At 29.1% G+C, this 13,610-nt stretch overlaps 1 protein-coding gene across 14 annotated transcripts in view; it reads right to left on the bottom strand.

Annotated features, from left to right (window-relative positions):
- LOC107450753 (membrane-associated guanylate kinase, WW and PDZ domain-containing protein 1) overlaps positions 1 to 13,610 on the bottom strand; it is a 115,599-nt gene that overhangs the window by 58,485 nt on the left and 43,504 nt on the right. For 2 of the 14 annotated variants that reach the window (XM_043052999.3, XM_071178963.2), the window contains exon 1: positions 9,433 to 9,702. The exons of 11 other annotated variants lie outside the window; for them this stretch is intronic. In XM_043052999.3, coding sequence (XP_042908933.2) covers positions 9,433 to 9,592 — 160 coding nt within the window. In that variant the 5' untranslated portion in view covers positions 9,593 to 9,702. Of the gene's footprint in view, positions 1 to 9,432; positions 9,703 to 13,610 lie in introns of those variants that run through there. One more of the 14 variants, XM_071178964.2, reaches the window with a different exon arrangement.

The raw sequence follows: 13,610 nt of genomic DNA, 5'->3' as shown, positions 1-13,610 counted from the left end.
TTTAGTTTTTACTAAAAAAAAAAAAAATTTTTTTTTAATTAACTTTTAGCTCTAAAAATAAATCATTGATAGCATCGTCTTTAGTACACTTTGATCGAAACATAGAGTTTGTCAATCTCTTTCAGGGATCGTCAAAAGAACTCTCTAAATTAGAGCCACTCACAAATATTTTAAACACATTTAAATCAACTAATTTTGTTACGATTTTTTGTTTTGATATTTCTTAGTGTTTCTTTCTTCATTTGACCTTCTCCGCATTTGGTGTGGAGTTTTGCCTGGTAGCTGAAAAAGGTTTTAATGGTTTCTTCTAAAGGTTTTCTTCATCACAATCTATGGAAAAAAATTCCGTGCCCCCCAAAAGTGGTCGTAAATAGAGGAGGTCGCTACACAGATGTGGTCTTTTCTGGAGATTTCACTGTATAAACCAAAAATAAGAATTGTAAAAGCCTAATACTCTCCTCCTACAAGTTCTTTCAGGTTTACAACAAATACAACACATCGAAAGTTTTTATTTTTTTAATAAAACTTTTATTAACGGACGAGCAACAATAGAAAACGCAGTCAAACGTGTAAAAATCGAATAAAATCATACGAGTTTATTTCGCCGAGTCTAAACTGAGATTTAAGATGCCATTTAATGGACGAAATATCAAAAATATACAAGTTCTAAATAATTTTAAGTCTAAAATATGCATTACGTGAGATAACCTTTTATGTCATTTAGTACTTTTAAATACTTCATAACTATTTAATAATTTAATTTTTTAATTTTAAACTTAACGACCGAACAAAAATATTTTTAAGCATTTGTTTAGCTTGAAGGCAGTAAGAAAGTATACGGAAACTTCGTCTACTTTATGGGTTAAAATAATAAAAACTGAGAATTGATTTTAAAACTGAGTGCAATTCTTATAAAATGATATTCAGTTAAATTTCCAATTTATTGGAATTAACTCTTGCGTAAATCATTGCATTAAGCATCATTGCATTAATCATTGCATTAATCATTGCATTCAAAAACCCTGTTTTTTTTCTGTCTTATCTTTTTATCAATAAAGTGCATAATTTTATCAGTCAATAGAACAACCAAGTCAAATTCAGCCACAAGACAACGGAGATATGCCCATTTACCAGGCGACTGCGCACGGCGTAAACATTGGCGCCAAAAACAAGCAGGACCGCAGGTGTGGAAAATAATGTGAAAAATCGCAGGTGACGAAGTAAAAGGAGGGGTTAAAAATCAGATAGCGTTCCTGGAAGAAACACTTTGTTAGCATCCTACTGAGTGCCATCCCAAAGATGTATGTGCAAAATTCGATATGCTGCTTTTTTCCTTAGCTACACCGAGGAAAAAAGCAGCCGAACTACACTGAGGTAAATCTGGTACAATAGAAAAAATCTTCACTGTCAAATTGAAAATTGCCTGGCATTGCATCCTGGCCTTTCTTATAATCTGGTAGCTCTAAAAGGCTAAGGGCATAACACAGATCTGTATAATTCCCAGTAAAAAATTTGAAGCTTAAGTAAATTTATAATTCCGTGTAATGACGACAAGATTGAACACAAATTATCGCAATTTTTTTTATATAAAAACATTATTTCCAACTAAAAAAGTCAATTTTATACATTCAACCAATGTATAAAAAATCTAATGATAGTGTCTCAATTTTCCTTAGTTGTCGGTGCATTTTTATTGGCCGGAAAATCACATGGTAGGATCCAATTTTTTTCCACTTAAATTTTTATATTGGCATAAAATTGATGAAGGTCATAAAGGTACTGTTTTCCTGTAAATATTTTTGTATCCCTAATTCAAATGCATATTTAACAATATTATAACTAAAATTGTTATAATTATTATTTCCTTACTACAAACTAATAATTGAATAAAAGGAATCCTAGTTATTTTTAAAGCTCAACAACCTTATAAATTTGTAAAAAGACCAAGCCCCAATTTGTCAGTTAGCTATCACATAAAGAATAAATTGATTTAGATCAAGAAACATGAAAAAAAAAAATCAATTATTAAAAATTATCTTTACATACATAAGATTATTTAAGTTTTAAAAGTACTTATATTTAAATAAGTATTAAACTAAATGGGCATAAATAAAATTTGTTTATTAAACAGAAAATTATTTTACATAAAACCTCATTAAAAATAGATTTTTAAGTTTTCATGTCACTACTATCGACACAGTTAATCTTTATTTATTCTACCTAGTAATTATTTTCATTCTATTTAGTAATTATTTCAAACATCAAATTATAATTTCTCTCATTTCTTTCTCAGGGTAAATCCTCAATATCAATAAAATAAGACTTACAAAAAAAAAAAAGACCTTAAAAACACATTTTAAATTATACCACATAAAAATTGAATAAAAATAAAAATCAACTTAAATTAAGGATTTAAGGAAAATTAAGTCACACGCAATTTAAAACGTAAAAAGAAAGGTAACTTTTTTTAAAAAATTATCTATAAATGTGAATTGATTACGAAATAACATGACTATGAATGAAAGAATTAACATGACATAAATACTATGACAATGAATTGGATTTAACTAAAAAATTTAATACGAAATATATTTATCACGAAATTAGTAAATGGTAATCAAGCTGAATAATTAACAGTAATAAATTAAGAGATTCAAGAACACGTTATGTACATGGCTTGGAGTAATCGAATGCCTAACTACACAATCAAGTAGTTTATAAAAAAACTTATAAGTTAAAAAAAGTTTCCATAAATGCAACAAATTTAATCAAAGGACAATTCCGCAAACTTGTAGAGTTATTGTATGGAAACAGTACTATGGAATAGTTTGGCGTAAAAACTAAAAATCTCACACTATAAAGGATATTGATTTGACATTCTAGTATCACAAGACAGTGCCAGAAAAAAAATGGACCACCCAAAATAATGTTTAAATTCCATGGAAAAAATAACTCTTACTATTTAAAATATTTAGTTATTTTTTATTTTTTTTGATATTAGTCGAACAAAATTTGAATGGCAAAATACAAAATTTGAACGAAATTGGACAATAGTTCAAGAGAAATCTAATTTTAAAAATACAACTTATAAATACGAAAAAGTAACGAAAAGTAAAGAAATAATTTACAAAAAGTTATATATTCTACATGAAATTATCTTTAGATAAACGAATTTTATAATTGTGCGCACAAATTTATCAATTCGCTTTAAAAGTTCAAGATAAATGGCAAAATGCGCAAAAAGTTAAATTAACATTAAGGAGTTAAAACTTTGGAGCCTATTTCCCAGTTTGCTGTTACTCCTATATTTAGGAGGTCAAAAATCCAAATCCATGGAAAAAATCTTTATTCAGACAAAGTACGTTTTTGTGAGAGTTTTCATAACTTATAGTATCGTCTGCACTAATTAATTAGCATATTTATTAGTCATTCCGTCTAACTATTAATGACTAATTGATGACTAATTGACGGAATGACTAATTAATTAGTCATTCCGTCGAACCATTAATTATTTTACAGTATTTATAAAAATCTATTTAAAATTAAGCAGGATATTTTTTATAAAGCAGTAAAATTTTCTGAAATCTTCTCGATCATACTTCGAATGAACCAAAATTTTGGGTATAATTTCGAATTTAAGATGAAATTTTAATTTAATGTCACCTCGAATCATCTAATATCTAGAATCATGCCGTATCGAATTAAAGAGTGTTCATTGCATTTTTTTAATAAGTATAAATGCATTAACATTCATACTAGATATAAATGTCATTTACTTTAGTAAAAACACTTTTTTTTTTTATCCATCCACACATTACAAGACAATCCACACAGCCTTTTACGAAAAGAAATACACATAAAATGCTTCATAACAAAGAAAATAATTCACGAAGCAACTGCGATAGAATAAAAGCTTCTATTGAAATCGGGCGATTATTCTCGGAGCAGGAGTGAGAATTATGATAAGTCAAAAACCTAGTTACTAGTTCCTTTATTTTCATTTGGCATGGCGCCCAAGTAACGGGAATTCATTTTTTTGCAACTCGTCAGCAAAATGCCAAAAATAATTTGAACTTACAGAAAGTATCACGAACTATATCGACGTGGATCTGCAATGCAAGATGGGGAGTAGGATTCTTACTATATATGAAATACTTACGATGGTGTCTCAATTTTCCATTGTTGTCAATACATTTTTATTGGCTGGAAAAATCACATGGTAGGATCCAGTTTTCCCACATAAATTTTCATTTTGGTTAGGTAGTCATCAGCATAAGTCATAAAGTTATTGTTTTCCTATGAATATTTTTGTTTCCCTAATTTAAAGGTTAAAATGACCTGTACTTTTATTTTTACGTTTTGGGTTTTGTTTGATTTCTAAACTAAGAGTTAAGGAGGATTGTTTTGATTCTTAGAATAATGTAATTCTACGTTACATTTTAAGATGCTAAGGGGCCGTTCAAAAAGTACGTACATCCCGAAGGGGGGGGGATTTGCTATTATGTACGGTTTTGTACGATGGGGAGGGGGGGAGGTATAATACAAAGTAAGTACTTTATAAACATACACCAAATTTAAATTTGACTTTATCCTACACCCTCCTTAAGTAAATATTTAATTTTATTTAAAACATAATTATTTTAATTTTTATAAAAAAGGGGGGTAGACTAATAAAATGTACGTACTCTAAGGGGGGGGGGGAGTAAGACCTTATGTACGAAGGGGGGGGGAGGGGTTTAAAATTTCTCCATTTTTGTGTACGTACTTTTTGAACGGCCCCTAAAACTATTTAAATCGGTGTCCAATCTAATTAACCGTTATACAATTATTATTTTTTGGTGTAAATTACTTTAATATTGTTGAAGTATCAGCAGCCTACAACTCAACTCTACGATAGTTGTATATTTTGATAAGGTATGTTGTAATTCGAATTTTGATTAGGCTTCCAAAATTAGCGGACGCCACTTGTCAAAAGATTCGAAATAAATACTATGGAATTTTATAAAAGGAAAACGCTTTAATTACGATATTTACAATAATTTTGGAACCCTAATGACAGGGGTGATTGTGGGCCCAAGTCAAAATTCCGGAAAATTTCCTGAGTTAAAAAAAAAAGAAGTTTAAATTGAAAAATTAAAAAAAAAATTTAAGCAAGGTTATTTCCTTTTTCTTAATATTTCTTAGTTTACTTAAAATATTTTTAAAATTTTACACATACCTATACCATTTACACATACCTATGATGACCTGGATAATTAATAAAATTTACAAATATGTCTTTCTTTCTTGAGTTTATGATTATAACAACTATTTACTGATAAAAAATAAATATTGATCATGAATACAAGCATATAAAGTGTATCTCTGGCTCTCCCTTACAAACAAATAAAATAAACTGTGTTTTCAAGTTCCACCTTTGAAAATTTGATTTCCAGAAACTTCTGTGATCAATGATTTTTTGAAACGTCAGGGCCTTTGATCTCCGGAAACTTCTGGATCACTGTAAGCGAAAAGTCCGGAAATCCGGATTTTTTCCGGAGCACAATCAGCACTGCTAATCAAAATTCGAATGACAACATATCTTATCAAAATATACAACTATCGTAGAGTTGAGTTGTAGGCTGCTGATACTTCAAAAAACAGACGATCATGAATTACGGTTAAAGAGATTCGTTAAATGATTTAGAACTTAACTTTCAGCTTCATGCACAAAGTTAAGTTCTAAATGCAAAAATTGCATTTAAAATGAATATTCATGAATGCAAAAATTGCATTCAAAATATACTAGTCCGTTCGGTAAGTAAAAATATTAAATGACAGTTGTGAATTAGTTGAATAATTTCAACTATTTTATGCCAAGAAACAGCTATTATTGCGAAGCAATCATCGGGGTTGATGAGCTTCAGCGAACAGGGAGCTTAGCCCCCCAGCAATATTTAAAAATCGAAATTTCAAACTATCGACTTGTTAGGAAGTTTTCGGAATATGTAACTATTTAGCAATTTTTTATTTCAATATTGACTTAAGTCACAATATCGATTTATTTATATATAGTTTATTTGAGTAGCTTTACACTAAAACGGATATTACGAGAAAACATTACCCAGCTGCGGTAATAAAATTGAACAAAAAAAAATCAAACCCGCAGTTAAACAACGATAAGGGGAATTTTGTGACTATTTAAGGAAATTTATTTTATCATGCTTCTCTTCTTTAATAAAATACTTTGATTTTTTCACCCCAGGTTGCTGAGCAACGGATTTATCCGAAGAAAAATTTCCCCTGAAACACCGTAGAGACCTCACATTGAACGTAACATTTAAATAAAAGGGGAAAAAAAGTGAATCATGTCAAAGGCGTAGTTATCTAATATTTACATCGCCCATTTTATATACATTATTTTCTTTCTTTCTAAAGCTTATATAATATATATTTGTAACAAAGCTTATATACTTTTATCTAAAGAGCGAAAAATAAATTTACAACGCGTTTTTAAAACAGAAAAAATTATGTGAACTCAATAAAGATGGATTCGAGTTTATGAATAATTCGCAATTTCTTTATATTTTTATGAGCAAGAGTACATTTGCAAATATAAAAAGAAAGAAAAAACTTTTTTTTTTTTAAACCAAACTACGTTAATTTCGAAAATAGTTCACATTTGAACTATTTTCGAAATTAACGTAGAGAGCGTAAGGTAAGATAAACAAAACTTAAAAACTATGAAGCATGACTAATTATTACTAACTCACAAATGTCATTAAAATTGCATATTATCTATACATTAGTGAGAGCCGGGATGGATCAGGGAATAGAGCGTTCGTCTTCCAACGAGGTGAACAAGGTTCGAAACAAGCGATGGCTGGTCAATACGAATGCTGCATCCGGCTTTCACCCACCACAGTGCTGACATAAATATTTTCAGCGGTAGACGGATCACGGATTAGAATGCCGGATAGCTCCATAAAAAAGTCCGCTACGAAAGCAAATTTCTCCCAATACTTGCTCCAAGAGTTCCCTTGTTTTCTGGATTGGGTTCAAAATTACAGGGCTACGTAGTTGAACATATAAGTAGTTGTAAATCCAAAGAATTGGGTCGGCTGTTCAACGACGGTTATAAAATATATATTAGACAACAATGCATAGTATGGTGGATTCTGGCTTTTATGTCATTTTCAAACTCTACCATTTAATCCCATTCTTATATTATGACTTATACTAATCTCTCCAGACGTCAATAAATATCTATAAATACTACTTAACCATCAAATAATCGCACCAAAAAAAAAGAAAAAATAAACAAATAAATATCTTTAAAAAAAACTGTAACCATTAATCTAAGAAATTAATCTAAACGATTTCAAAACCACATTAAAATCTGATAAAACTTCATAACATATGTAATTACAAGAAGAAAAAAAATAAACAGCTGTAGGGCATATTTATTAACTAACACAAAAGTAATAAAATCCTATTTATTATCTATTATTTAACTGTAAACCGTATGGACGTCTCGTTAGTACGTGATTCTAATTTATAATCAATGGACGCCTCGGCGTCATGAGCGCACCTCGCCATTCCATTTCAATATCAGCAAGTGGACAAAGTGCCTAGTAAGTGGATTCATTAAAATCAGAAAACATATGAAAAGTATGCCCACACGTGTCAGGGAAAAAGATCAGTTAATTGATAGATGCCCACATATCCTTCCTCATGTTTGTCCAAAATATGAATTATACTGACCTGAATTGGCCATGATTTCAGAGCGATACTGTAGGAAAACACCTGACGCAAGGATGTACGCATTTAAGATGGGTATAATAAATGAATCCTAATTTTTTCATTTGAATATTCATACTACCCTCAAAAATAACATTACAATTACGATTTATACACTTCAACATGGTTGAAAACACGTTTTTTTTAAAAATACCACAAAAGAATGAGTTGCAAGTCCAATTGAAAGAAAGACACTCTTAATTTACAAGTAAATAAAGTTGAAATTTTTTTTAAAAACAAGTTTTTGTTGTTGTTGTTCTTTCCCGGGGGAACGTTACAGATTTAAGAGTCCTCTTCCCTTCCATCTCGGATTTTAGGTTAAATTTTTATTTTTCACTTTTACGATTTTTATTTTTTAATTATAGGAAAAAATTTAATAATAAAATATCCGTTTTAAAAAAAAGTAACGCTTCGCTTTATTAAACAGGAAGAAATAGTACTCAGTAACTTTTAGAACTTCCAATAATTTTTTTCACAAAAATGTAAAGAAATAAAATAATACTGTTATTCATTTTGAATTCGTTATTTGAAACTGAACATTCGCTTTTGCATAGATTTTTTTTTCAATTAATTTTTTTATTTAAACGTAAAAAATATGATTCGCCATATTACACAAAAACTAAAATTCCTTAAAAAAAATAATAAAAAAAACAGGCAAACGAATATTGTCTCAAATACCTTTCTGAAAATACGGATGGTAGAATTGTACAGATATAATTTTGTTAGAAGTGATTCGTTGAAATTCTACAAGTCCAAGCGTCAAAATTCTTCTGTTTGAACGACATTATATTTTTCAAGATTTAAAAAATAATGGAGTAAAATAAATAGCAATTGCCACTTTATAGTGAAAATAAAAATAACTAAGATTAAAAGATTATTTGACATTTCCCCCCTTCCGACGAACTCGATGAAAGAAACCTAAGGTATTAGCGTGCACTAAAGATATAAAGACAGTACCTAGTCCCCTATATTAGTCCCTGGTGTGCACTAACGAGGCGTTGCAATTTTTAATTCCCCACAGAAGACACAATTTCTTAGTGAGCTCGCTTTTTTGAGATGGAGCTAATTGACAAAAAAAGAAAAACAAATCTAGTAATCAGGCAGCAATAGGGGTTATGGGGGAATCTCATTCTCCAAATTTCAATTAATTACGGTATTTCACATCACTTATTATTAAAATATAATGCAATATACGTAAATTAAATTTAATTAAATATTTCTTTAACAATTATAAAAACGGAGATACATTAAAAAACTAAGTCTTGTACTGAATGAAGACAATACTCTTATTGTTCTGTACATCGATGAATGAACAGATTTACCAATTATACAATCTTATTTATCCTGAATTATTAAAAACATTAGAATTATTATTTTGCATCAAAAGTTATAAAATATTGGCCTCGGTTGTTACGAAATTTTTTTTTTCAGACTAGTAACAAGAAATAAAATAAATAAACAAAACTAAAATGCAAAGGAAGGGCAAGATGCTATTTTCAAGGTTACAAAACGTGGTTAGTTATTTAAAAAAAAAAAAAAAAAAACTTTCAAGGGAAACATTTTTTAAACATTGTTCCAATATCGAAAACTAACAAAATTAAAAGACAAAATAAAAAATATTATTTTCTTTTTCACTAAAAATAACAACATTACCAGAATCCACCTCCAAGTTAACAGGTTCGTTGAAATCAATATCATCGGAGTCTTCCACATCCTTGTACTCCACTTGATACAGAGGTTTTCTTTCAGGGCTGTGCTCGAAATGACGGAAAACACCACCACAGAACAAAAAACGTCGAAATACTTCTAGCATGCCTCATTGGAACATAACGGCGTGCGAGGATCAAAAAAAAGCTCCAGAGTAAACACAGTGGCACACACACACCAAGAAAAAAACATAACTCATGCCCCTTCCCTTCCACTAAATCAATCCGGTTTTCTGGTTTGGCTCGATTTCTCAAGCAGCTGGAAGTACGTATAGACACAGTCGACGTAATGCAACTGTTTTACTTTTTATTTTTTTAAAATTAATCCTTAGGAAAATCGCCAACAGTGCGGACGCCAAATAAACATTGAGCTAATGAAGAGAATAAAGAGAGTAAAAAAAAAAAAATTATAATTCATTAGGTGGAAAAAAAGGGTCAGGGCTGCTAAGTTATGAAAGAACATCGGTGTTCGATGAATGTTTAGAATGGAAATTGGGCTCTTCTTCACGGCTAAAACTTTCTTTTCGTAATATCGTCTCGGACCTACGGAGACGAAGGATTATGAATCGTTCATAAACAACCCTAATGCATGAATCACAATAAATCTACATATTAAATACAGTGAACTAGATTATTAATTAAATCCATAACATCATATTAAAATTTCAGACGTTGACAAACCAATTAAACATTTACAGCATAATGTTCGTCCACTGGGCGAAATAAGAAAGCTACAATAGCCCTAGATATGATATGTATGTATATTAATTTCCGGAACAGCTGCACTTGTCAATATCATCGCAAATTGAATTTTTTTCTTTCTTTTAAATCGATGATTTTTTGTAGATTTTATTGTAACTTTTGGTCAAAAGGATGAAAATGAAGGGAAATCTATTACAAATCCTCCAATTAAAACATCTTCATCGTATAGTTTGGCAGAGCCAGACTAAGTTTAAAACAGAGCAATATAATAACAATGATCAAAAATTTAAAAAAAATAATAAATAAAAAAGGTAAAAATTCTCATAAAAACTAAATGGCTTTATCCATTTAAAGAAAAATCTACTACTACTCTTAAAATACTGTTCTATGGATAAGTCAATTTCTTTAACTGATATCTATTGTTTTCTCTTCAAACAATTTATGTTTCTGTTGACTTGATACGACATAATCAAGGCAAGAAAAGAAAACTAAATGGCGGGATGAAAACAACACGGTAGTCGTGGAACCTTCATTTTTTATCTGGAAAAGTTGCAGCAGTCTAGTGGAGAAGCCAATTTAGTTATTTAAGAGCACAAAAGCCATAAATCCAATTTAGAAATAAAGTGCCAAACAAACAAATCCATGTCACATTTTATTCCCATTCCTTACAAATCCGGATTTGGATGCATAGATTTAAGAACACAAATCTAATAAATCGGCGTACAGAATCCAATAAAATTCGGCAAACAGTACGATACAAATCGTCATTAATATAAAAATGGTATTTCGCAAAGTAAGCATTTTTGAAGGTAAGAACAAAAAGCATGTTTTATGCATGAAAAAAGAAAAGAAAAGAAAACAAAGCGCAGAGATGGTATAGCGGTCCCTTTTCGATGAATAACGGGTGTTGACCTATCACTATGTCTTCATCAGTGTTATAGGGCGGAACAAGTGCAGAGCCATGTCTCCAGAATCACGTAATGGGTTAAATATTTCATTAGCAGAATTAACACGACACCCCATTCCAAAATGACTCAGTAAGTTGTGCAGTTTGAATGGATACAGTATAATACACAAAATCAGAATGTGTAGTACGATGTATAACAATTTTAACCTTGGGTTATCGTGCATATATATATATATATATATATATATATATATATATATATATATATATATATATATATATATATATATATATATATATGTATATATATATATATATATATATATATATATATATATATATATATATATATTCCTTTTGCCGAATATTTTAATAAAGATTAATCTAGAATCGTGTTTTTTACTATACATTATTTAGAAAGTTTTTACACATATTTGTTAAGTTCTAAAACTTTTTAATTTATGCTCTGAAAAAGAAATAGAAAAGCGAAACTTGACGAATTGAAACTAGTTTACCCTATACAGAACTATAAGTTTCATATTGCTGATTTTTTCAAAATTGTATTCCGGAAAGTTTAATTCGTCATTTTTAAAACACTTTTTTTTTTCTTCACGAAATGAGAACTTTGTTTATTTCGTTTTTGCATTTTAACGGAGCGTTTCTTATTGACTTAATTCTTTATTTGTAATTTTTTCTCTATATGGTAGAGAGATAACAGGTAAAGGTGTGATTCTCAACGTCAAAGTTCCATTTCAAAACTAAGAAGAAAAAAAATCTGTTTCAATTTTGCTTTTTTATTAACTTTTCCTTTTATCAGCGTTTTTATTGTCCTACTATGACACAGCGTTTTTAAAGAGTGTTTCTAATACACGTTATTCTTTTGGGGTCCTTTTTTTGTTGAAAATACGGCAATGTGAAAAAGTTAAATTGAGATTTTTAATGTTTAAATTTTTATTTTAAACATTAAGAGCTACTTTGTTTTGGTCTCGATCAAGATTTTTCTTTTCTTAAAAACATTCGTTTTTAATATGACGCGGCACTTAGGAAGATTTCTATTAGACTATATTCACTTTCTTTTTTTGTTTTCAAAGTACAGCAATTGGAAAACTGAGAGGTTCAGCTTTAAAAAAATTTTTGTCTTGCATTTGTACGCAATCTTTTTTATAAGAATCTTTCTGATAGCACTGAATATTATTTTAAGTATGTAAAGTTTTGTACTAAAAAACTAAGAGGATATTTTTTTATCCATCTATTTTTTTCCAGCTTTACCATTAAAGTTTTGTTTAAAATAGGCTGCTACTCAGTCTTTTTAAAATTTTGTTTCAAATATTTATAATTATCTTAATATCTAATTATATATGTATATATTCAGCCGAATATTCGGTACTTCGGCCAAATCACTATTCGTTGCATCCCTAGCAAAAGCCCCGAAGCAAGACAAGTACTACAGATCATAGCAGAATCCGCAAATTTAATCATTTATTGACTATTTAACCTTTCATGGAGCTATCTTCTCAAACTATATTAGAATAATTTTTGCGGACTGAGATTAATTTATAAAAAGAAATTCATTTAGTCTACTTCCTAAAATTAATTTGATTTTTAAGACCTTTTTTGGGGAGGGGGAAATAACAGATTAATAAATTTGTTAATGGGTTAAATTAAGATATTAAATGAATGCTTAACGCACAAGAGAAAATAGCATCCCAGATTCAACATCTCTTCTTGACCCCATGCTAACCTTTACTGTTACTCAGATTTATGTAAAGTTGATTCTAAACTTTTTTTTAATAAATATTAAAAAAGAACACCATTTAAAAATTAACCAGTGCGAAATAATAAATTAATACTTCCCACGGTCTCAAACGGTCAAACGTTTGCAACAATATTGTACTTGATTGTTTTTGTCACCAACATTTAATATCAATACATCATTATTCATATTAAGCCCAGCATCAAAGTGTGAATTAAATATTATGTTTGTTACATTTTCCTTTCCCTTGTTACTTTTTCTACCATTTCCATGCTAAAATACTAAGATTAGTAACTAAAATTCATGACTAATAATATTAATTATTATTAATAACTATATAAAAATAAACTGAAAAATGCTTAAAGAATACATAATGAAAATATACGTAATTAATTAAAATTTTTACACGGTAATTACCATTTTTTAAAATTCAAAAGAATAATAACAATTTAAGATACGATATTTATAACATCAAAAATTGGTAATTACTTAGCACAAAAGAAACTTTTTCATAACCTCATCGATAAATATTTTTTAATTGGATTAGAATTCATGACTCTCAAAACATTAAATATAACCAAATTAGGTATAGGTATAAAAGGCATCTCCAAATCACAAGTTTGTATTCTCGGTGCAACTCTGAAGACTACGGAATTTTATAGCTTGCATGTTTAGATATATTTCTACAATAAATGGTTTATTAAAAAAATTATAATAAAATAAATAATAAAATTTTAACATTTTTAGACCACACTCACATTTA

This window comes from Parasteatoda tepidariorum, chromosome 6 (assembly GCF_982258835.1).
Source record: "Parasteatoda tepidariorum strain Cologne lab strain chromosome 6, Ptep-v5.0, whole genome shotgun sequence".
In the NCBI taxonomy this organism is placed as follows: Eukaryota; Metazoa; Arthropoda; class Arachnida; order Araneae; family Theridiidae; genus Parasteatoda; species Parasteatoda tepidariorum.
The sequence above is the reverse complement of the archived record's forward strand: the minus strand, read 5'-3'. Positions and strand labels throughout refer to the sequence as shown.